The 24699-nt window shown below is 39.3% G+C and overlaps 1 protein-coding gene across 5 annotated transcripts in view; it reads left to right on the top strand.

Annotated features, from left to right (window-relative positions):
* Window positions 1-23901, top strand: part of SUB1 (SUB1 regulator of transcription) — a 257386-nt gene extending 233485 nt beyond the window's left edge. The window contains exons 1-5 of one of the 5 annotated variants that reach the window (XM_071731279.1): window positions 4472-4618; window positions 6938-7010; window positions 8643-8762; window positions 16634-16742; window positions 18381-18494. In XM_071731279.1, coding sequence (XP_071587380.1) covers window positions 6939-7010; window positions 8643-8762; window positions 16634-16742; window positions 18381-18409 — 330 coding nt within the window. In that variant the 5' untranslated portion in view covers window positions 4472-4618; window position 6938 and the 3' untranslated portion in view covers window positions 18410-18494. Of the gene's footprint in view, window positions 1-4471; window positions 4619-4956; window positions 5074-6937; window positions 7011-8642; window positions 8763-16633; window positions 16743-18380; window positions 18495-19219 lie in introns of those variants that run through there. The other 4 variants (XM_071731278.1, XM_071731282.1, XM_071731280.1 and 1 more) reach the window with 4 other exon arrangements.
* The last annotated feature ends 798 nt before the right edge of the window (window positions 23902-24699 follow it).

The following is a 24699-nucleotide window of genomic DNA, read 5'->3' on the forward strand; positions in this document are numbered from 1 at the left end:
TCTAACACTGTGCCTCTAAAGCTGTATTTTGCAAGTGTGTAGTCCTGACATTGCTTATTCCTTCTTCACTGATAAGGTAAACTTGGAATATTATTTTCAAGCTTTGGGTCCACAAGCTGAGGGGGAAAAAAACTTTCTTATTCACAGTGGAGACTTCTGTCTTAGGCTTCCTAACTTCTTTTGTCCAAATTATTTCTAGTAGGTCTAATTCAATTGTGATTTCAACCCTGCATATGTCTGAGCATAAGCTCCTGTTTGGCAGACCTATTCCTCTACGATTTCAGCAGAAGTTTCATATTACTTTTCTGAGTAAATTTTGCATACTGAATCTTTAGTGCATATGTCACTAAAAAGATTACAACATACTTTATGAGAAGTTACACTTACTAAGTATGATATAAAAAACAACAAAGAAAGAAAGAAAGAAACAAACAAAAAAAAAATCAAGGTTTTCCATTTTCTTGGGAAAAAACAACACTCCAGCAGTGTTATACAAGCCTTTCCTCAGCAGCTGCCTAATAAGAACCTGATGCTTCCTGCTGACTTTGTGAACCCTTACATAATGTCTATTTATGTTACTTCTAGCTCACAGGATCAGATTCATAGTCTATACTTAAAAAACCTCAGCGGATTATAAAACAAGATTGCCTCCCTGTAAAACATGTGTATCAGATTTCCTTCAAAGTGATACTGCAATAAATTGAGATTAGATTCTTCAGGGCATTTTAAACTTTACTGATTTTTGTATCCCTAACTGGAAGGAAAGGAGTGCTAAAGTGCAAAACCCTTAGCAAAACCCTTAGCAAAGGGAGAAGGCAGAAAAGCTTTGGTGAAACATTAAAGATATTTTTTTTTAATAACAAAAATTTAAAAATCCCTGTCTCCCTATTAAGATTACAGAAGAATAGCCAAGAATTTATGGAACTAAAAAATTCCCTGGAATGCAAAACTTGAATCTGGAATGAAGTACTACAGCTACTCTATGCAAAGTTTAATGCATCTAAAAATAACGTAGACAAAAATGGCAAGTTAGCATTCAGAAGAACAACTCTTTCATCTTTATTTAAAGGAGATCTATAAAATATGGTAGGAATAAAAAAGCACCATATAACATGCAGTGTCATCAATTGTACTATTTTAATGTCCAAGACAAATGTCACTGCTGCTACTGCCCGACTGCAGGACAGTAATTTAAACACAGCAGAGAAAACTCGTAACGCTTCTGCACCTCTAAACCTTTTGAACCTTCTCTGCAAACCACTGGAAGGGAACACACATATTTTTAAAAACTATTTTTGCTATTTTTTTTTATTTCGGGGGGGGGGGGGGGGGATACGAGATGGAGGAAGGATTTCTCAGAGACCACCACTTCCAGTTCTCGTAAAACCAGACTGCGCTGGCCGCTGTGTGACCACCAGAGGCCAGGGCGGGGGTAGCAGAGAATCACATCTCTCCTGCACGGCTGAGGACAGACCGTGTTAACAAAAGCTGCACTTTTATTTCCTGAAAAGGTAATTTAGTAATTAGTGGTCCCTTTGTAAATGCCCGAGATAGGAATAGGTTTAAAATCATTATAAGGAGTTCAATGCTGTCTTCTCACCTGTAAATTATTTCAGATAACTACGAAGAAAAGATACTCATCAGCCTACCTCAGCCTTACTTTTATACTGAAATAACTTTTTCAAACAGTGAAGACAAAGACCCGATGTTTTCACCAAGGTTTTATGTGATTAAGCCAAAAAAGTGTTACATTTTAACAACAGGGTTTAGATGTTAAGTGAAGACCATTATAGAAGTGTTAATAAAACAAAAGTAATTTATTAAACCACAATTGGAAGTTATCACTGTCTGGAATACCAAATTGCAACATAAAAAACCCTCACCACCCAAACACAAGCATAACGCAGTTAAGCAAATGTTAATGCAAACTCAAAATACACATCTTACATATAGGAGAACTGAACTAGTCACAGTACACAAGTAAAAACACTGCTTGGCAGTAACTGTTACTCTTTCTTTCCTGATGCTTTAATAAAATAAGTATCCATGTTTTACGCTAATCTTCCTTTCCTCAGCCGATTTCTAAATTCACCTTTGAAATTAGTAAGCACTGTCTACTAAAACTTGAGAGCTGTCCGTCACTGCTTGCTCCCAAACACGTTTCCCATCAGCTCTATTACTTATAACCAGAGGAGTAAAAAAAATCACACTTATTAATTACTATTTCATCAGAAGCACAAGCTTCTATTTTTCAGCATCTCTTTTTAAATATTCATATTAAAATTTGTCTTTGAAGAAAAAGCTTATGCTTCAGTATTCTTCTCAGCCAAAGATGTAATACGTGTAGTATGAAATGAGGCAATCAGACAGTAACTGAAAGAACTTAAGCCCTTTTAAGGCAGCTACAGAAGGAAACTGCCTGATGAGGGAACAAAACCATTACAAAAATCTATCTTCAGAGCTCAGAAAGTGAAATTTATGCCTTGAGGGGCAGATGGCTCACTCAGAAGGTAACAGAAGAAATTTATCTTGATAAAATTAAGGTTCCTTTCTCACTTTTCCAAAGCCAGCATTTTTTCTCAGTATCTTTTTTTCTTCCTTTTTAAAATAGAATAAAATATATTAAGGATAACTTACCAAAAAGCTCAAACAGCCAACAGAATATTGTTAGAGAAACCTATCATTGCAGAAAAACAGACCATGAAATCCTCAGTTGTAGATGACACTCTCTTCCCTTTGCTGACCTGTTACTTGGGAACTCAGATGTAAAATTAAACTTGGTCTTTGCTTTGGAGAAAATGCTGCACTGGGAGAAGTGAACTCATTAAGATCTAGCAGCAAAATATCTTTCTGATAATATTTTTTTTTTATTTCAAGGCTGAAGGACTTGATTAAACATGCATAAGGAATTCATATGTAGTTTCATGTTTAACTTATTTCCCTTTTTCAGGGACACCTCAGAGCAGCTTTCCAGTACCTAAGAGAACTAGAGGAAAGCTGAGGGACTTTTTACGCGGGCATGTGGTGGTAGGACAAGGTGAAATGGTTTTAAGCTGAAAGAGGGTAGGTTAGATATTAGGAAAAAAAATTTTTACTGTGAAGGTGGTGAGACACTGGAGCAAGCTGCTCAGAGCAGCAGTAGCTGGACTGTCCCTGGAAATGTTCAAGGCCAGGCTGGATGGAGCTTGGAGCAGCCTGGTCTATTGAGAGGTGTCCTGACCGTGGCAGGGGGCTTGGAACAAGATGGTAAGGTCCCTTCTAACCCAAACCATTCTGTGGGTGTGTGAAAATAATCATATAATGGGTATCTGAAACACTATCATTCTGACATGCTGACAGCACAACTATGCAGCCCATTGGTGCAAACATTGATAAACAGTAAGAAGCTGTGTTAGTCTTGTGCAATGTTCTGCTGACTACAATAATAATTCAATCTTAATAAATCTCATCATAAACTGAAAAGAAGTACAGACTGAAATAGGGAACACACGAAGACAGAACATTAAACAAACCACTTGTGCTTGAACAGCATGCTTGGCCTACTGAAGCCTGCAAAGGCTTGTAAAAGTCTTCTGCTCTTTTTGTCCTGAAAAGTGTGGTCCATCACCCAGTGTGCAATAAGCCATCCCACACACAGTGTCAAGATACTTGTTTTACTATCCAGTTCTGTGCAGAAAAGGGAGCAGGGTGGTTTTCTACAAAGCAAGCTCAGCTTTTTGAAACTTAAGGATTACTCTTATACACAGAGAAATGTAAAATTACCTCTAATAATATTCTATCAGTCATTTATAGGATTGGTTGAGTAGTTCTTTGCTTCTATTTAAAGTGACAATTACACACTCACAGAGTAGGGGGCTTTTTTGTTAGTTGGGGCCCCTTTAGCCTACAGGTAGGTATTTTAGTATATTAACAGAACATTAATATCCTTTTCTCTTAATTCTTGCTGCTTCAGTGTGATGTGAGGTCTTATTGTTTTTATTCTGTGTGCTTTTCACATGATTCTTCCCCAAAAGTTTACTTATTTCAATTAACAACCACCATCACTCTCACAAAGCTGGAGGCCAGGGACACTTTCCCCACCTTCCCTCCAAAGAGGTGTCCATTCAGGACCTGTTCCATACTTGTTTAGATGAACTATGCCTACAGGACCTCACCACGTTCTGACACAGAAAGCAGCATCTGCAGGGCACCCCGGGTGCAGCGTGTTCTACAATAACACCTAACTCTGTTATATCGTATTTTCGTTGTTGTTTTTTTTCTGGAGGGTTTTTTAATAGTGTTTTGGAGAGGAGCAGAGGCTTTTCATCTTCACCCCATAATGCTTCAAACCTGCACCCAAGACGATGCCAAGACAGGGGAGCCCTAATGCTCGACCCCCACCTGCCCCCCGCCGCGAAGCCCCTGCAGGAAAGCGAAACCCAAGCCACCGGGTTAAAGAAAGGGGAACCGGCGCTTTCCTGAAGAGCGAACTCCTCAGCTGCCGCCCGGGGCTGAGGTTTGGGTATGCAAAGCCTCGGCGCCAACACCGCCTGAGGGCGCGGCCTCGGGCACGGCTGCGGCCCGTGCGGCTGCCAGCGAGGTCGAGGAACCGCTGTAGCGTCCTAAAGGAAACCGCCAGGTACGGGCTGATTTCATTGACTGACTGATTGATCGATTGACTGATTCATTTTTCAAGGGTCCCTGCTAGGCCTTAAAAGCCCCCCCCGTCCGCCACCCTCTCGTAGCAGCGCGCAGGCAGCCGATAAGAGCCTGGCCCCGGCGCCGCCGCTTCCCCTCCGTAGAGCCACAGGCCTGAGGGGTCCCGGCTTGAGGCTTTCCTCCGAGGGCGCCTTTTTTTTTTTTTCCCTCCCCCTTCCCCCCCCCCTCTCAGTTCGTGGCTGGCGTGAGGCGGCGAAGGCCAGGCCCCTCCCGAAGGGCTGTGGGGGATGAGGCGGGAAGGCGCAACAAAGGGACGCGTCCCCTTTAAACACCGCCCCCCGCGTCCCCCACGTGGCGCAGGGCAGGGGCGGGGATTTGGCTTCACGTCACTTCCGTTACTCTCGTGGTGCAGAGGAGGCGCGCGTGGAGCAGGACGTGAGTCTCGGGGTCCCCCCCTCCTGGCAGCCCCATTGAGGCCGCCGCCATTGGCCTTGGCCCCCGCACCCCGGCACCGCCCGTCGGGAGCTCGGAGCTTCCCGGCCGGCTCGGAAGGGGCGTCCTCTGTCCCTCGGCCTAAAGAGGCTTCGCCTGTTCCTCGAGTGCCCGCTGTGCCCTGTGGGAGAGATGCCCCGCTGGGGAGCGGGCCTGGTGCGGCGGGGGGAGGAGGAGGAGCGGCAGCCGCTGCCGAGGAGAAGCTGCCATGTTGGGGGGCAAAGAGGATTTGAGTGAGGGAGAAAATGGCGGCGGGGAACCGCCCGGCTCCGTTCCCCCCACGCAGGGGTCAGACCCTGCCCGCTGACGACCCCCGGCCTTTTATTTATTTTTTTGTCTATTTATTTTTGCTGCGCGTTCTCTCCTCCGCCTCTCACCTGTACCTCTCCGGGCTGCCACCCGCTCCGGTAGGACCGGGGAGTCTGTGCCCGAGCCCCCTAGCCAGGCCCTCACTACTTTTCCCTGGGGGGCAACACGAGCCGTGGAAAAGAGGAATGAGGGGAGGAAAATGGCGGCTGGGATCCGCCTACCTGGTGTTCCTGGCTTGTTCTCACGTATCGTGCTTCTCTGCTTTTCTTGCACCCGTGCTCCGGTGTCTTCTCAGCCCCTGTCTGCCAGCCTCTCCCGAAGGGAGTCTGCTAGCCCCCATTTATTTTTCCTCTGGTTTCCGCCCCCACCTTCCTCCATGTTGTCACTCCGTCATTTATATGCGGACCCTGGGGTTAACCTCCCACCTAGAAGTCATTTTTTGTGTGGCTTCCCGGTTGCATGCCGTAGCTGTACTGCATTTTACATTGCACTGTTCCAGGTGTCCTGTGCTCTCATTCTGCAGTGTCGTGGCTTGTGTCTGCTTTCCCATAACCTGTTTTAATTTCCATTTTACTTTGCAGTGCTACAGCTTCCATCGTTGTGCTTTCAGCTATTACAGACAGAATTTAGCTTGTGTAGAACCACGTTAATCCATTAGTATTATTCAGAGTCCGTTTTTGCTTTTGCCATGTGGTGTATTTCCTTGCCATTTTTTTTAAGAGTGCTATTCCTTTTTATTTCTAGAGGTGTGATACTTCAATCTTTTCTTAGACTTTCATAGCTGTAGCTCGTTCTCACAGTTTTTCTCCGGGGTGCTTGTTTTTCTTTTGAAAGAATAAATGAGATATTTCTTTGTTACCAAGTGTTTCTAGTACCAGGCAAGATGTGCAGTTGCAGTATCTAACCACATGTTTGCATACCAGAGAGATGTAGAAGCACACCTGGCAGCATGCATTCGAGGAAATAGGCTCTAGTGACTGTGTGTTTGAAGTGCAGTGGAAATATTAATTGCAATATTGCAGCTCACTGAGAGATGTGTATTTCAGACTTTGTATTACTGGTGGGCATTTGGCTTCATCTGTGATAAATATGCAGTGTGTTGCTTGAAAATCCAGATGGGTGAAAGGTCTGTGAGAGAACATAGATAATGCTAGGGCTGCTGTAGTTTAGTTTGTGGATGTAATGCTAATAATTCAACTGAAGGACAGTGTTATATTGTATATTTTTACATTATGGTTTCAACCATACCTGTAGTTCTATGAAACTGATGACAATTTTTTGTTTTGTAAACAGAAATTGCATTTAATGCAGTTGCAGTAAAAAGGGTAAGAGGGATAAGAGGGAAGTGCGTTTGGGATCACATCTACGGTGCATACTAAAGTCTTAAGGAGGGTTTTGAATAAGATGAGCCTTTACAAGCAGGTTTGAAGATGGCTTTCCAACAGTGATAGGATATATTCTTTGTGTAGTTTTCTCACATTATTTTTTCTCTTCCTAGAATGCCTAAGTCAAAGGAACTTGTGTCTTCAAGCTCATCTGGCAGTGATTCAGATAGTGAAGTTGACAAAAAGGTGAACATTGTATGCAGTTTTAAAATTATGTATTAACTCTTATATTTCAGGCTGGAGTTAATGAATTAGGTGAGCATTGTAATTGCATTTGCTTCATCAGATAATCAGCTCACCCCCCCCCCCTCTCTTTACTTCCACCCTGTGCAAGAACAACAAAAAAACCCTACCTCCCATGAGAGGGATTTAGGTGAATAGGATGTGTTTTACGTTGCAGTAAATTTCAGGGTTTTCCATAGGATGTGTCTTAACTACAGGCATCCTGGAATTCTTTGTTGCTTTGTGGCAAATGAGAGAAGTCTTCTGTAAAATCTACCCCAGTGGCAAAAATTTGGACTAATTTTGAGGACAAATTACAACTGATGCTCACCTTCCTCCCCCTATTTTGGTATCTACATTACTTGTCCAAAACAAAACACTCCAGTCCACTTGCCCTGTCTTCCATGTGCCACTTGGCTTATCTTGTGTGCGTGTTCTTTTTGTTATTATGGATTCTTACATTTACTGCAGTATGGTTTGCTAGTTTCTCACTTAAAAGCTGAACCAACCTAAATGCCTTGGTGCTGGTTAATTTTAACTTATGTTGATGATTTTAAATGTAGACATTAAGTCTTTCCCTTTTATTTTTAATAATTATTTAGTTCATAAGTTTATGTAGCTGTACCATTATAAATTAGAGCTGAGGAAAAGAAAAACAGTGAAATAACTCGGACATCAGGTCTTTTAGTGCAGTATGTGATGAGACTATACTTTATTGAATTGGTTCAAAAATGACTGGGTTGCACTTTCTAAGTTAGGGAGTCTGTAAATCTTAATATAAAAGAAAATGGCCACATGGTTTATTTATGTATTTATTTATTTTGATAAGGAGATGTATTGCTGAAATGACAGTCTAACAATCTTTAGGAGGGAGTAGGGTACTGTTTTCCCCCTATTATAACATCCCCTATTTGTTGGAATTACTTGTCTTTAAAAAAGAGGTTGTCCACAGTATGGTTCTAGAAGGCAAGACTATGTTCTATCTTTGTATTCTTTTTTGGGATGGGCATGGTTACTGGATGATTATTTAGCACCTGCAGTCTCCAGATAATCTGATTTACAGGTGATAACTGTCTGAATGTTTTAAATACATATTTATCGTGCTATGGACAGAGATTTGTCACTGATTTAAAAAAAATGTGCTCTGCTGGGGGTGATTTCCAGATAGTTTCATCATTATCTCACCTATAATTTTATTTTTTTTAGGAGAGTTGTAGCTGTCCTATATTTTTTTTGTTGCACTCAGTGGAAAGGAGGGTGAAAAGTTCCATAAAGCTTTAAATTTTGTATTAAAAATATGAACTGGCAATTTTACTATGCAGAAGTGGGCTTCTGAAATGTATTTTGGTCTAATTAATTTCTCTGTTAAGCCAAGGTGTTTTGGTGAACACTGGGAACAGAATTAGGCTCATGTGAAAACTGTGTTTTTAAAAAAAAATCGCAGTCTAAATGTACTGTTGCATTCCTGCCTTCACAGAAGAAAGGTGGTAGTGTGCATTATTACATAGTAGTAGTTTGTGAGATTAATGAAAACTATTTTGTAACTTACAGAATGAGTTGTGGTTCATGCTTTTAATTTTTTTTTTTTTCTCCAAGGCAAAGCGGAAAAAGCAAGCAACTCCAGAAAAGCCTGTAAAGAAACAAAAAACTGGTGAAAGCTCAAAAGGTTCCGCTTCTTCTAAGCAGAGCAGTAACAGAGATGAAAATATGTTTCAGGTAAAATTGGTAATTCTTAAAGCCTGATTAAGCTAACATGTTAAATCATGTTCAGTATAAATTTTAGGAGGGAATCTGAGTATATTGATAGCATAGTGTTTGGTCTCCTGAAGCCTTGGTCAAAGGGAAGGAAGGTGCTACTGTGTGGATGAAATGCTCAGAAAAAGTGTTATCAGGCTTCAGAGTAAAAGAATCCAAGTTGAAGCAGTTAATCTAGCCCTTGTCTCTTTGCCCATGGTAACTATCAGGGTAGTCGTTTTGTCCATAAATACAGCACTCACCATGAGTGTACTGTAGATAGTAGCTCAGGGCTACATCTACATTGAAATGTTTTTTAATCAGTACTTTTGGAAGGAAAGGTTACTGGAAGACTGTTCTGTTTAACAAGGCCAAGGGCATCTTGGATCCTGCATTACAAGGCAGTATCTTGGAACAGGTTTTGTTTGTCCTTTGTTTTATGATTAAAGTTTTTCTCACAACATCCTAAGAGATTGTAGTTCTTGACATTGCCATTGTTTTTAAGGTGATGGATGTACATTTTTTCAGTAGCAAGATGCATTTGTGAATTCAGGGTATTCCTGGGGTTAGCCCAGGCAGTAGCAATGTGTGCTGAAAGACTTCTAAGAATATGTGTAGCTCAGAATTACCTGTTTAGGGGTGTGGATACAGATTTTCTAAATGTTTCTGAAGGAAAGGAAAAAGATTCATGTTCCTCAAAAGGACTTTGATTCTTAAGCTAGTGAAATGATAGAGGAGAGATGTCTAATTAGATGGTCCCAAATGTCACGGTTTAACACTGGCCCGGCAATTAAACCAAATAACAGATGCTCTCTGTTAATCCCCCTCTCATCCCTGATAAAGAAAGGAGAGAGAATAAGGGAGACTTGTGTAGTTTAGTTTCCAACCTATAACTTTAATGAAACAGTAATTATAAATAGGAAAAATTACTAAATATACACAAATATACAGGAAAATTGATACCACGTTCCTCCCCCCTTCCTCCCAATAACACTCACGTCACCGCTGAGGCTTCAGGGCAGTGCTGGGAAAGTCCAGGCTGGACTCCTGGGGTCAGCAGCAGTCGGGAGCTGGAGGCAGGAACACACAGATTCAGGCTGGCACATATCAGGACCACAGGCAGAGGAATGAGTGCAATCCTCCCAGGATGCTCAAGCATAACAGGGACAGGCAAAGAAGGGGAAGCAGGAAGGGGTTTGACCTTTGTGATCCCTCAGATTTATACTGAGTATGACATGTATGGGATGGAATACTCAGTTTGGTCAATTCTGGCATCTATCTTGTCCGGTCCTCCCCAAAGGAGGGTTTCATGTGGGACCTCTTTACTCCTTCTGGAGGGTAAAATGTTCCTCAGAGCTAAGCAGTGTCCTTGGCTCTGCACACCAGTCTCTGGCTGTAACTATAAACATTGAGTGTCATCAGTCCCAGAAGCAGACACTGTCTGAGAAACTTGCTGTTCATTTCAGCAAGTGCAACTACTTACAAGAGACTTAGCTGAAAGCAAAAGTACAAGACAGAAAATCACCTTTATCCTGGCCCAAACTAGGACACCAAACCAAGTAAGGCTAAATAAATATTTGGTGCAGCTACAGCCCGAAGAGTAATATGGCAAACCCCCCCACAGTTTTCTAGAGAGAAGACGTGCTTAACTGATACTGTAATACATGGCAAGTATTTTTAATCTACCAGTTTTCACTTTCTCCTTTATCTGTTTTTGGGACCAAGAGCTTCATAGACTCAAAGTTAGGGGTTGGAAGGTGCCTTGAAAGATAGAGTCCAAGCCCCCTGCCAAAGCAGGGTCACCTACAGCAGGTCACACAGGAACACATCTAGGTGGGCTTTGAATGTCTCCAGGGAAGGAGACTCCACAACCTCCTTGGACAGCTTGTTCCAGTTGTCTGTCACCCTCACAGTGAAAAAATTATTCCTTATATTTATACAGAACCTCCTATGCTCCAGTTTAAAACCATTGCCCCTTGTCCTATTATTAGTCACCCCTGAGAAAAGCTTGACTCCATCCTCTTGGCACTCGCTGCTTACATATCTATAAACATTGATGAGGTCGCCCTTCATTCTCCTCCAGGCTGAAGAGCCCCAGCTCCCTCAGCCTTTCCTCATAAGGGAGATGTTCCATGCCCTTAATCATCTTGGTCGCTCTGCACTGGACTCTTTCAAGCAGTTCCCTGTCCTGGAATCGAGGTGCCCAGAACTGGACACAATATTCCACATGCAGCCTCACCAAGGCAGAGAAGAGGGGGAGGACAACCTCTCTCAACCTACTAACCACACCCCTTCTGATGCACCCCAGGATGCCATTGGCCTTCTTGGCTACCAGGGCACATTGTTGGCTCATGGTCATCCTTCCATCCACCAGTCCCTCAGGTCCCTTTTGCCTATACTGCTCTCCAGCAGCTCAGTCTCCAACCAGTACTGGTACCTGGGGTTGTTCTTTCCCAGGTGCAAGACTTTACACTTGCCTGTGTTGTAATACATTAAATTTCTCCTTGCCTGACTCTCCAGCCTGTCCAGGTCCCTCTGAATGGCAGCACAGCCTTCAGGGATGTCAGCCACTCCTCCCAGCTTTGTGTCATCAGCAGACTTGCTGATAGTGCACTCTATTCCCTCATCCAGGTCCCCCTGAGGGACTCCACTATAAACAGACTTCCAATTAGACTACATTGACTACAACTCTCTGGCTTCTATCCTTCAGCCAGCTCCCCATCCACCTCACTACCTGATCACCCAGGCCACACTTCTTCAGTTTAGCTCCAAGGATACTGTGGAAGATGGTGTCAAATGCCTTACTAAAGTCAAGATAAACTTATGTCTACTGTTCTGCCATCACTCATCCACCTGGTTATATCCTCACAGAAGGCTACCAGGTTGGCCAGACAGGACTTCCCCTTAGTAAAGCCATGTTGATTGCTTCTGATAAGCCTCTTGTCCTTGATGTGCCTGGAGACAGCACTAAGAATGAGTTGTTCTGTTACCTTACTAGGGGTGGAGGTGAGGCTGACCAGTCTGTAGTTACCCAGGTCCTCTTTCTTGCCTTTCTTAAAGGCTGGAGTGACATTTGCTTTCCTCCAGTCCTCAGGCACCTCTCCTGTTCCGAACCAGTTGTGAAGATGACGGAGAGTGGCCTAGCAATGGCATCTGCCAGTTCCCTCAGCACCTGTGGGTGCATCCTATCAGGACCCGTGGATTTATGGATGTCCAGACTCATTAATGGTTCCTTAACTCAGTCCTCATCAAGCAAGGCAAACTCATCCTTTTTCCTGACTTCCTCAGTGGCGTTATGGGCCTGGGGCTCCTGAGGACGTCCTCCAGCTGTATGTACGCAGAAGCAATGAAGGGGTTCAGCAAATCAGGGCACCCACCTCATTCAGCAGTGGGCCTACACTGCCTCTAGTGTTAGTTTTATCTGCTGTGTATTTGAAGAAGCACTTTCTGTTGTCCTTAACCTCTCTTGCAAGGCTTAATTCCAAGGAGGCTTTAGCTCTCCTTAGATGCCTCTCTGCATTCTCAGACAACAGTCTTATATTCATCCCAAGTGTCTATCCCTTCCTCCCATGATCTATAGGTTCTCTCGTTCCATTTGAGTTTACTGAGCAGTTCCCTGTTCAGCCATACTGGTCCCTAATTCCCTTTCTGGATTTCATTCCCATTGGGGTGCATTGGTCATGATCTTGGTAGAAGTGGTCCTTGAATATTAACTGACCAGTTCAAGGCAATGCCTGGACTTGCCCATCAAAGGAGAAACACAGTATTTTTAGTCCGCTGGGGCATGTTTTGAACCAAGTAGGAAAACTGAGTTAGTGTCTTCTATACCAAATTAAATGAGCTACAGTTTGAACTAAAAAAATTATATGTAAGTTCAAAAAATTGCAGCCTTGGGGAAGTGGTTAACATTTTTAATGCAGCCTCCCTGATGCAAAACAAAAAAACCCCCAAACCCTTTCAAATAAAAGGTATTTTGTGTTCTGATTTCTCTCAACCTTTTTGACCTAAGAAAAAGTGACTAAAAACAGACAGTGTAGTACTCCCATTAGTCTGATAAGAACACGATACTTGCAGTGTTGAGTATAATAAAAAATCACCTTGACCTAAAACATCATTGGTGTTTATAATCAACAGTAGATTCTGAATTGTTTTTTACATCCTTTATTATGTGAAGGTAAGCATTTTGAATTTTATGCTCTGTGATCTTATGTCTGTTAACTAGATGCATGAGTTTGTTTTGAAATAGCACTACAGTCTTGGAAATACTTTCCCTCTCTTCCCACTACAGTGTAGTAGAAGATGTAGCTGTGTGTTAGTTTTTTAAGTATGGCTTTGTTTGTTGTAGGACTACTAGTAATACTATAAACTCTCCTTTCTGCTTTATTATGGAAGTAAAATGATCTCTGTGCAAGTGACTTTTCAGTCACATTGTAAGTGTAACTTAAAAGTGTGGCTACAGTTGATGGAAATGAGGCTGTAAAACATTCATAGGATATTCAGGAATTCTGTGGCATCCATATTGTGTGGGAGTGGCAGCAAATTATGTGAAGTCTAAAGGCTTGTTCTATGCCTTCAGGCTGTATTATTCATTAAGTATACAGCTTCACTCAAGAGGTCATTTTGACAGCTTTATTCAGATGATTAACCATTTTCATAAAGATCTGCTTTTTATTATTTTTCTTGGAGACTAATTCTTGGTATAGTGGTATTCTTGAAACCAAAGAACACTAAGTAGAAGGGAATTAATACCATGTAAGAGACCAAGTCTGTTGTATTTACACATTTTTACCCTTTTAGGTTTTGCAAGTAGCCTACAGTGCTTAGGAGTTTGTTTAAAGGATTTGGGTGCAGTTGGAATGCAGAAATTTACCTTAGACCTATTTGTGGTGTATTACTAGGGGTCCTGAGGACAAGCATTAGTTGTGTTAATGTGGAAGGGTTTAGTGTTGGTACATTACATTCCTGTCTGTGGTTTCAAGCTAATGTGAGCTCTACAGTACATGCTTTCATTAGTTTGACAAATCCTGTCATCCACCTGTTCCTGGTTTGGGTAAGGTTTGTTAATGCTGTCAGGATACAGTGTTAGGAACTACATTGCATGCTGAAACTTCAGTTTCATAACTGAAATATTAATTCAAAAGTTGTCCCTCTGTGTGTTTTCTTCACACTTCTCCCAGTTAAAGTTTGGGTTGTATTTGCTTTTTGGCTTGTGAGAAACAAAGTTGTCCAGTTTCCTAGTGTAATGTCTCTATTTATCATAGATTGCTACAGTTGATAAATATAAATTATGATGTTTTGAAATGATGATTGGTTTAGCACATTAGTTCTGAAACTGACTGGTCACCAACGCATCTCACAATCAGTTTGCTGTGTTGCAAATCTCCCTGTTTACAGAGCTCTCTCTCTTTTATGCTCTCTCTAATGCTAAATCTGTAGGAAAGAAGGATGTTTTTCTTCTGTTTCTACTTCCACAGCATGAATACAGTTTAATCCAGAGAAACTGGAAATAGGAAAAATGGTGAAGAAAGTGGTTGCTGAAACTCGTGCAGGAAGTCAGTTGCATAGCTGTGAAAGGAAATGAGGCACACAGTTCAGTGCATTTTATTCTAAGAAGCAAAAACCTGGAAATAATGCTTTTAATGTATTCTGATTGATGTAATTTAATAGAGCAGTGTAATCTAAATGGCTGTAGTATTGAATTAAATGCATATGAACTTGTTTGCAAAGGTTGAACTGCAGTGACCACTGTGAAAAGTCAATACAACTCTTGGAACACTGCTGTGTTATAGAGGTAGAGGTGTCAGTGATCAGTGGAGTTATTCTAGGACTATAAGCTGCTGCTTTAAAAAAGAATTGTTCAGAAATGAATCTGTGTCAGAATTATAAGTAATTGAGTATCAGGAAACATCAATTTACTTAAATAATTAAACCTAGATTTTTGCCAAGGGTTTTAATCTCAGGTGTTAATCAAAATATACTCTAGAAGCCTATTTAAAGCTTTCATCAATGGCAAATATTTTGCAGATAGTTCAACGAAACATTCAAAATCTAATGTGAGCATTCACATAAATTCTAGATGGTAGTGTAAAAATTTCAGAATTTTCATATAGAACAGTTTTCATCTAAGGTAGATGTACTGAGTAAATGTGAACTTTGCATTATTACCCCTTGTCTTACTGCAAATAAAGAATTACAGTCTTATTAAAATTGAAATCCTAAACCTTTTAACTGCATTTGCACCTGTAATCTGCTATATTGTATCAGATTTTACTTACTAGAACAAATATGGAATTACATGGCAATTTGTCGGTAGCCCTTGGAAAAAAGGTCTTATGGAGTACTGCTACTTGAAGCTGTTCTTAGAGGTAACCTTAAAAGTCACTGAAGTATGGAAAGGTAAAGCTAAGAAATGTTCTTCATGTAGGCTATTCAGGGTATCCTTTGCCTGCAGTACTGAATGACTTGGGCATGGTACCAAGTTTATTCTGAAAGAATTAAGATAGCATGGTGTCATACCTTCTTTTTGTTGAATTGTTATATTTTCAGTACTGTACAAATACTTAGTAAATCAATGAAGAGCTATAAACTGCAGTGTCTTGTTCATTTTAAAGGATGCTTTGAAGTTGGAAAAGAACTGGTTCAGGCTTATGCTATCTAAAGGTGTCCTAATTTTCTTAAAATAAAACCTGGAGTTAATTAGTTTAGCATGATCTGTATAAGAAGAAAAATTACCTTAAGCAAGCATAAAGCATTCTTGTTTACATTTTTTGTGAAATGACAGTGTATGACCTAAACATCAGGGGATGAAACTAGTTGGTTGGAGAGTTCTTCATGCTTTTTGGTCAGCCTTAGGGCCCTTGTTAAGTTATATGAAGATTCCTAAGCTAAGGAAGTTGAAAACTGAAGTTAATATTTTATCAGGAAGGAATATCCTGTTTCAAAATTGTTCATGTTAGATATTGTTCTTCATAGACTGTATACAGAAGGGTCACACAATTCCAAGAATGTCTTACATGAATTTTGTCTGATAGTGTTTTTATAGCCTCACATCTGACTTTCAAATCCACATTATACTTTGAATTAATTTTAAGAATTTTTACCAAATTTGGAAAGTCTCAGTATGTAGTATAATACACAGGTGCCAGTGTGCTTGCATTTCCCTCTTCCCTTTCTCCCCTTCAAAAAAGAGCCATTCAGGTAAGCGACCGTGGTGTGGAAATTGTGGAATATCAAAGGATGATTTTTTGGAACGTCAGGTGCAGGACAATAGTCTTTTAACTACAGTTCCAATGAAGTATCATGAGGACTTGGAAGGAGTCATGGGACAGTTACTGTGTTTAAGAGAAGAAAAAAAAAATATCCCAAAGAAAAGCCCCTCTAGCAGTTGTGGTTATCTTGTGTATATATGGTTTGATTTCTATATATATGGTTTGAGTCCTGTACATATGGAGTGGACTGAAATTTATATTTGAGAGTGGAGCTCTGTCTTTCCCTTTTAGTTTACAGCTTCTTCTAACAAAGGTGGTTATATCACAGGTGAAATTTTTGTTTCAGAAAACAGTAAATCTGTGCCTTTTGTAAGAAGTAAGTTTATTAGGAAAATATTTTTATTACAGGAGAGCTACTTTTGCATTGAGCATTGAATGCTGAACTTGTTTTAAGTACTCATCCATTTATACTGTCATTACTTACTAGTCTACTGACTACTCTGGATTAAGCTTTTGATCCAGCTGTTTCTCTGGTGTCTAAAATAAGCAGTAGTGTGCAATGTCAAATGCCTGAGTGGTGCTTCTGGGAAAAATGAATGCTGTGACATGTAAATACCTGAAAGACCCTTATGTGTGTTTTCACAGATAGGCAAGATGAGGTATGTTAGTGTTCGTGACTTCAAAGGGAAAGTTTTAATCGATATAAGAGAATATTGGATGGATCAAGAAGGTGAAATGAAGCCTGGCAGAAAAGGTATTGTGCTGCTTTGTTACTTTCTTTAAAAATATTGTCTGCAGTTTGCTGGAAAACTCCATGTATCAACTTTTTATACTTTATTGGTACATCATATTTTTAGAAAAATATTTTTACTACTTTATAAATTATATTTTAGCAAATGATTAGTTTTATCTGTAGGTTATGAACAAAAGTGAAGGGGATTTGTTGTCCTGAGTCTGTTGTCCTAAGTGGATCCTTCCTGAAAAAGGCATCAAATACAGGAAGATTTGGTATGGGAGTTATAGCCATTTTTTTCCCCCTTATCTTAATCAGCTCAATTTCTCCCTTCCATTATATTTGGATTTTTTACTTTAAATTCACTGAAAAGGTTTAATTTTTTTGTGATAAGATACTGACTTATTTAAAACAAATGATGTCCCTCAGTTTTTATCAAATAGGTTAAAATAAATGTAACACTTAATGTGACTGGTTTTGAAAAAAAAAGACAAGATTTTACTTGAGGTGAACATACCTCAAGTGTTAAAGTTTTAGTATTGTGCTTCTCATCTGCAGCACAGCATAAGCTGTGCTTTTTATGGCATATTTTTTGGGGTGGAGGAGCATTGTTTAGTAGTGGGCTTGAAGTGTTAGTTAACTGTTGATCTTTTCCAAACAAAATGATTCTGTGACTCTTTGAACCATATTCAGAACTTTGCCCCGTGGAAGCTGAGGATGTGAGGGTAGTTAGTGTAGTAGTGTTTTGCTTAATGTGGTGTTGCTTCAGCTAGAAGAGCGTGCTTTTTAGTTGTTTTCATACTGTATTGAAGAGGTTAAGTATGAAACATTCTTCCTTGGAGACAGAAGGCATTTAATACAGAATCAGCATAAGGGTTGTTACATTACTCTGGCATGTTCAGGAGCAACAAATTGAATAGACATTTGGAAAGACTGAGAAGTGCTTTCAGTGTTTCTTAACTAACCACTGAGAAGTTTGTTTGAACGGGTGTACTGGTACTGTGTAGGAAATTTTTTTGGTTTTGATGTGTTGCTGCTGTTTAACAAGAAAGATGACTCTGACTTCTAAGGACTGCAGTTTGCTCAACGTAGAAGTCAAATGTGCATGCAGGTTGAGTGGTAAACTACAATTAGATTTGATTGGGGGTAGACCAGGTGACAAAATTTTTTATTTAGATAGCAGTCTTTTCCAATGTGGCAGAAGGGTCTGAATTGTATTAAGATAAAATGAATAATAAACTGATACAGTATGTGAGTCTGTTTCATTAATGCCCTTACAGGCTGCTTATCTAGCTATTGTAAAAGCAGTGCTGGCCATTGAAATTGTGTTATAAAAACCAGAAAAAGTAATCTAGCAGTTTAAATTCCTGTGTCAGAAAGTTTCAAACAGTGGGTCTGGACTTTGTGCATTTAATCTGCTGTATGGCTCAGGGTCATCTTGATCACTGTTAGTCCCCTGATAATCTTTAGTGCATTTGACCTATACTGCTTTTAAAAGAAACCTGCCCTCTGAAGTCTGGTGGAAGGCTACTTAGAATATCTCTGTGCATAGTGCTCACTACCTGAAATTATGGTGGTACTCTAGCAAGACAGTGATGGCAGAAGAAAAAAGAGACAGTGAGTCCCAGAAACAGAATTTGAAGTTTCACCTGTTCTCAGATCCTGATTTACCTGCAGGGAGAAAGTGATGAAGGAAGCCTGATCACTGAGGGGTGAGAGTGGGGGTAAACAGTACCTGGCTGGAGAGAGTATGAGAGGTAGGCGCCTGTGAATCTGTACTTACACAGAGGTAGCATAAGGACTCTAGGGAAAGAATGAGGAGACAAAGCACAAAGGGAACATGTGCCTGTACCTGAGGAAGTGCAAATTTAGAGCTAAGGAGATGGGTTGTGGGGATCTGAATGGCTATTGAGTTGCAGTAGAAACTACAGTGAGCTTGAAGTGGAAAAAAACCCAAACTTCTCTTGTTTTTTGAGTGCGAGAGAGTGGAGTAGAGTCTCTCCAAAATGCTACTTACAGGATATATTTTCTACAGTGCTTTAAGAAACAGGAGGAAAAAAAAACACAAAAAAAGCCCCCACAATAGAATTTCAGATGTGCAAAGAAGTTAGTCCACAGAGGTGTGGCTTTTAGGAGCCACCAGGAATATAAATGATTTCCAGGGGCTTTTGTGCTTCCTTCTATCAAGGCTGGAGCAGTGTTCCACTGCCTGTGTTTAGCCAAACACTTGTAGGTGAATTTGCTACATTATTCGCATTTTCTTTGTAATTTAAAATTTTCTGGAGATAAGCTAGAGTCTAAAGTTAACTTGAAGGGTTCTGTGTTAGAGATGGTTAATGAAGTAGTTCAAGATTTAATAGTAATGACTTAGACTTTTATGTGAAACCTATGTTCACAGAAATTGTGGAAGATCCTGTGCTACCATTTTATTTGTCTGAATTTTGTCTGTTTATTTTTATTTTGTCTGAATTTGTCTGTTTATTTTTAATGCATTTCAGGTATTTCTTTAAATCCAGAACAGTGGAACCAGCTGAAGGAACAGATTTCTGATATTGATGATGCAGTAAGAAAACTCTAAAGACAGAGCCATACAAAACTGTTATTCTTTAAGTTGTTAAAAGCGGTCTTTCTACATTGGCTTTTGTTTTCTAAAACGTTGTTTTCCAAGCTATTGTATATTTGAATTGCAAAACAATTTGTAAGATGAATACTTTTTTTATGTGCATTAAAAGTGTATTCTGAGTGAGGCTATTTGTGTATACTTTACTAAAAGGAAGTGTGCTACTTTCACCTCATGGTGTAAAATAAACAGATCAAATACTATGTAAAGCATACCAGTTTATGGCCTTTTGATTGAAAGTGTTTGCTGATAAGGCCACCTAGTAGCTTTAGTCTTTGTTTTAATTAACAGTTAATATGAATTTGTCTTTGGAGCAGCATTCTCGATTTATTTTTTTTCTTGTATTTCTTGTATTTCATACATTTGGTATTGCCCTGACAGCTTTCAGGTTTTGGACTTGATATAAATGATGAATACTTGGTAAAACACATTTTTGTAGATAATTTTAAATACTGTATTTGCTAAGTTACTCTATTTATTCAGATGTAAACAGTCCTGAGTGAGTATATAGACACTTTTGCATTATTTGCATGAAGTGTTGTGCTAAACAGTAACACTTGAACACAAGCCACATACTGTTTCTTCCCATTTTTCGGTAGCTTGCTTGACTTAGAAAATAGCTAGCTTTTTTTCTTGAGCCTTAGATTTTAGAATGTGATGCATAAACTTTTACAGTAATAGACATATACCTCAGAATAAGATAGTATTTAAAAGCTCCAAATGTTGTTGTTGGGTACCCTTTTCAAGCTTTGTATTAAACTATTTCTTGAACACATACTAACTAGTTACTTAATAGAAGAAAACCCAACAACAACCAAAAAACTGTTAACCTGTCTTTGTAGGGCTTTTGTTTGATTGAGAGTGTTGTGTAAAGGCTGCTTAAACTAGGCTGTAACACAGGTTAAACCATCAAACAGGATGTAAATTGTTTCAACCAGAATTTCTGGATATCATGTTGCCCTGTCCACGTGGCCTGCCAAACCACTTAACTTGGCTTGCTGAGTGTGGCTTACATTTGCACAGCCCTTCTACCTTCTGTACAGAATATACTTTAGAGTTTGCAGAGGAGCGCAGGTACGCGGTGAATCGCAACAAACAAACTTCTCTTGCCATCTGTTGTACTGTTCTGGTAAGAGAGGCTTCTCTTCTCTGGAAGCTCTATTAAGCTGCAGTTTAAGGGCTTCTTGGTAGGTGTCACAGACAATGGGATGAAGAAGGGAGAATGTGGTGTTTGAGTAGAACTTGGAGAGATAGGGGGCAAACCAGTGTGGAAGTTAATGGTGGGAGATCAAAGTTAGCTGACACAGCTGACATCACTTAGCTGATCAGGTAATTGAAGGAAGAAGATGAAACAGCTTCATGAAAATTGGCATTTCAAGACTGTAGTGAACATGCAACTTAATTGGTTTGGATATAATTTTTCCATTTGAAGTTAATGAATTTTTAAAAATTAGCAGATGAGCAGGATTTATGATTTATTTAATTTTTTGATTATCTTGTTTGTATTGTAGACATGCATGGAAGTGCCATACACAGACTGTTCTTGTTCTGTAGAGTTCATAATTCCATACAAATAGGTTTTGAAGGGTGAAGAAGGGTGACTTAATACAATTAAATATATATTATTTAATTTAAATGCTATGTCAGATACCTCTACCTGCTTTTCATCTTGCCCATTGTTGATGTTACAGTAATGTTAAGATCTGTTCTTATATGGCTCAGAAGACTGAGATTTAAGAACTGCTTGAAGGTGAATGAAAGGGTGAAGAGATATTTAGTGAATGCAGATGCTTTTTTGGGCACAACATTCTTTTTTTGGGGCACAGAGGAATATTTGGACCAAATATGAATAAATATGAAATGTCTGCTAAAATTTCACAGATGAGTGAATGAAGTAAATTGCTCCAGATCACTATCAACATGTTATAGGGTTTTTTATTTGCAATATCTATATATATATAATTTTTTCCTTTATATCTGAAATTTTGCAACCAGGTTTCATCTGTCTTAACTCAAAACTTTCATGTGGCTACTTTAAAGTGATTACGTTAGAGGGAACATGGTCCTCACTTGAATTACTGTGATAAGTAGGTGACTGGATGGCACTTGTCTATCAGACTACAATAAACTTGTGTTTGTAAAGGCTGAGAATTAATTAATTTGGGGTGAGTTTTAATAAGTTCTTTTGTGGAAACTGATGGTAGAGGTGTTCATAGAAAGAAGCATTTGTTAATCAAGAAATATTAGTTCCTATCATAGGTAACCTCCTTGCTGAATTTGTGGTGATACTTGAGCTGTTCATCCATTTTTTCTACCTGTAATAATAATAGAATACCTTATATTCAACAGACCTGATCTTAGTACCTGCATTAATATCTTGCAAAAGCAGGTAACTAAACAAACCAGTCGGTTTTATAAATTAACGCAAAATATGATGAGGGAATTCTGCACCTCAGATCACTGTGCCTGAAAAAATTTTGGCATGTTCAATTTTACTTTGAAATAAATAGTTGGTAATGATTTATCAGGTAATTGGCTATGGATACAGTCTTTCTAATTTAAGAAAATTCAGATTTTTTTTTAATAAGGATTATTTTTTTGCAGACAAAATGGCTGGTTACATGTTAATGGAAAAAAAATTGCATGTATGAAACGTCTGTGTACTATGACGTAAAAACGTTGCTCCCTTTCCCATTAAAGTGGCAAAAGAAAGAGGTGCATTTGATTCTTGATGTTTATGTGGGGCATACTAGCAATATGTTTTATAAAGTAAACCTACTATGACACTTAGGAGGATAAATACATCACAGTTAGAGCTGCCAAAGTACTCTTATGTGTGATAAATAAAACTGTCATGTATGATGTTGCTCTTATGTAGAAATGTTCATATTGAAATCAAACAAATGCAGTACTAAGTTTGATATTTCTGTTAAAGGAAATGCCCCACTTATGTACATCTTATGTGATCTGTTAGCAAAAAAATTGATTGTAGTTCTGGTAATGCAGATGATGTATTGTTAACCATGTGGAATGTTTCATGTTTTGCTCTGGTGACATCTCCTGCTGAGAAGCCACTGGAAATAAGAGCCCTCCACGTGTAATTACCTTAATGTTCAAATAAAAAATAAACAAATGGCATATGTGTAATAACAATTTGAACACAAGGGAAATAAATGAACACTTCTGTTTATATAATGTTATTTTTAATAGAAATGTAGCTGCACTAGAATGTATTTTTTCTTAAAATACGGGAATTGCTGTTTTTCTTGCAACTGTTGTAATTTTGAAATTTCAAACTTAGTCATCTTATACTTGGTTAGTGTTTTTGGGTGGGGGACTTTCTGTGTATCGGGAGGGATAGAAGGTCTTCGTTACAATAGAAGAACAAGTACTATGTAAATATGGAAGCGTTAGATAAAAAAAAGCTTTAAAACATCATACAGAAGGAAAGTGACTGAGTCACTATTAAGAAAATGTCCGATTGTCATTTTGGTGGAGTTTTCTTATTGATCTGGCAATAAATGTAAGCATAGATTATGTAGAGAAAAGCCTCTGACTGATCTATTTATTATCATTGGTCAGTTAGGTCAGTGTAGACTTTGTTAGGATAAATCACATGCTTGCTGTGGATTAACTGATTGCAGCCAACATCCTAACAGATTTTTTTCATGTAAATCGATTAGTATATCTTCAGAGACAGGAGTCACTGGTTCAAAGGGAAGAAACAGAGTGGGTTGATGGAGGATCATCATGCCCTACCTACTTTTTAATTTAGTGCTATGTGTATACTGATCAAATTAATCTTTGACTGTAGATCTGCTAGAGCAGTTTCATAGGCAATGACTTTCATGTTGTGAATCAAGCTTGTGTGTTCCCCTTCTCCAGCACACCTGCTGGAAAACAAATAAATTGTCTTTGGCTTAGTAATGATTTATCAGGGAAGCTTAAAACATGCAGCCTTTTGAGTAGAGGAACATGCCACTGGTCATGGGGATAACTTAACTGAGAACCTGGTGACAGCTGTTCCCTTAGTACTGAGCTTCATTTAGCAAAAGTGGTTTTGATTTTTTTAAAGCTCTGCTTAATTTAGGTTTTGTTATACTTCTAACTTTAAGTGAGTCCATGTAATTGCCATTGATGGGATGCTAGATTGTGGTAGGACCTGAGGCTGGGTTGAGGTGTCAGGTTTTTGCAAACATTGTTATCCTTTGGAAGGAGGTGGACTCAACCTAAAGGGGTAATGGAGCTTACTGTGAAACTGCAAAAGTTAGTGAAATGAACAGACTTCTTGTAAATCTCTAGGTGGCTAAATTAGAATATTTTATGCTTTCTAGGACAGCATACCTAGTAGACTGCTGTGAATTATCAGTTCTGTTGAGCAGATGTTAATTAGATAAAAACTGCTGAAGTAAATGGTAAGATTTTGTATAACTCTTGGGTTGTTAACCTAAAGAATTGTTTCATGCATTAAAAGTTTCAATATCTCATGGTTTCACTGATGTGCTATTGTGTCTGAATAATTTTCAGGCTGTTGAAAATAAAGCCCATTTAATCTTTGAAGCAGACCTAAGTTGTTCTGTTCACTACACTATCTCACAATATATCTGGGGGAGAGATGAGTGATCTGGTATATTAAGAACAAATGAGATTGACAGGACCTGAAATTGAAAATTAGGTGGTATATCGAAATAAAATTTTGCAGACTGTTTGTGATACTGATTTTATGTAATCTTTGAAGCTTTTTGCTGGCTGTCACAACATGAAGTGGCTCTGCAGAGCTCTGCTGTTTCTTGAGCTTTCCATTTGCCATCCCCTTGAGATGATAGAATCATAGAATGGCTGAAGTTGGAAGGGATGTCCCACTAGACCAGGTTGCTCAAAGCCTCATCCAACCTGGACTCTTGAGCAGTTCCAGGGGGGGGACATCCACAACTTCCCTGGGCAATCTGACCCAGCATCTTGCCACACTCAGGAAAAATGCTGCTGTCCACTTCCCCCCGTTCCTGCCCCCCCCGCCCCAGCTTTTTTCCTTTTTTTTTTTTTTTTTTTTTTGTTTTTTTTTTTGTTTTTTTTTTTTGTTTTTTTTGTTTTTTTTGTTTTTTTTGTTTTGTTTTGTTTTGTTATTTCCAAAAACAGCAATGATTTTTTAAAAAAACTGTCTAAATTAACAGGAACAGCACCACACAAATTTTAAAGCTAATTGGATCTCTATCAATATATAGTTTTAAGTGGCTTTATTTGTGCTTTTCATACCTTGAACCATTCATCTTAACTGAACAACTAAATTCCTATGAAGCTTTGTGACAGCTTAGGAGACTTCCTCATCACATCCTTGGCTGAAGGAAGATGACCTCCTTG

This window comes from Heliangelus exortis, chromosome Z, assembly GCF_036169615.1.
Source record: "Heliangelus exortis chromosome Z, bHelExo1.hap1, whole genome shotgun sequence".
In the NCBI taxonomy this organism is placed as follows: Eukaryota; Metazoa; Chordata; class Aves; order Apodiformes; family Trochilidae; genus Heliangelus; species Heliangelus exortis.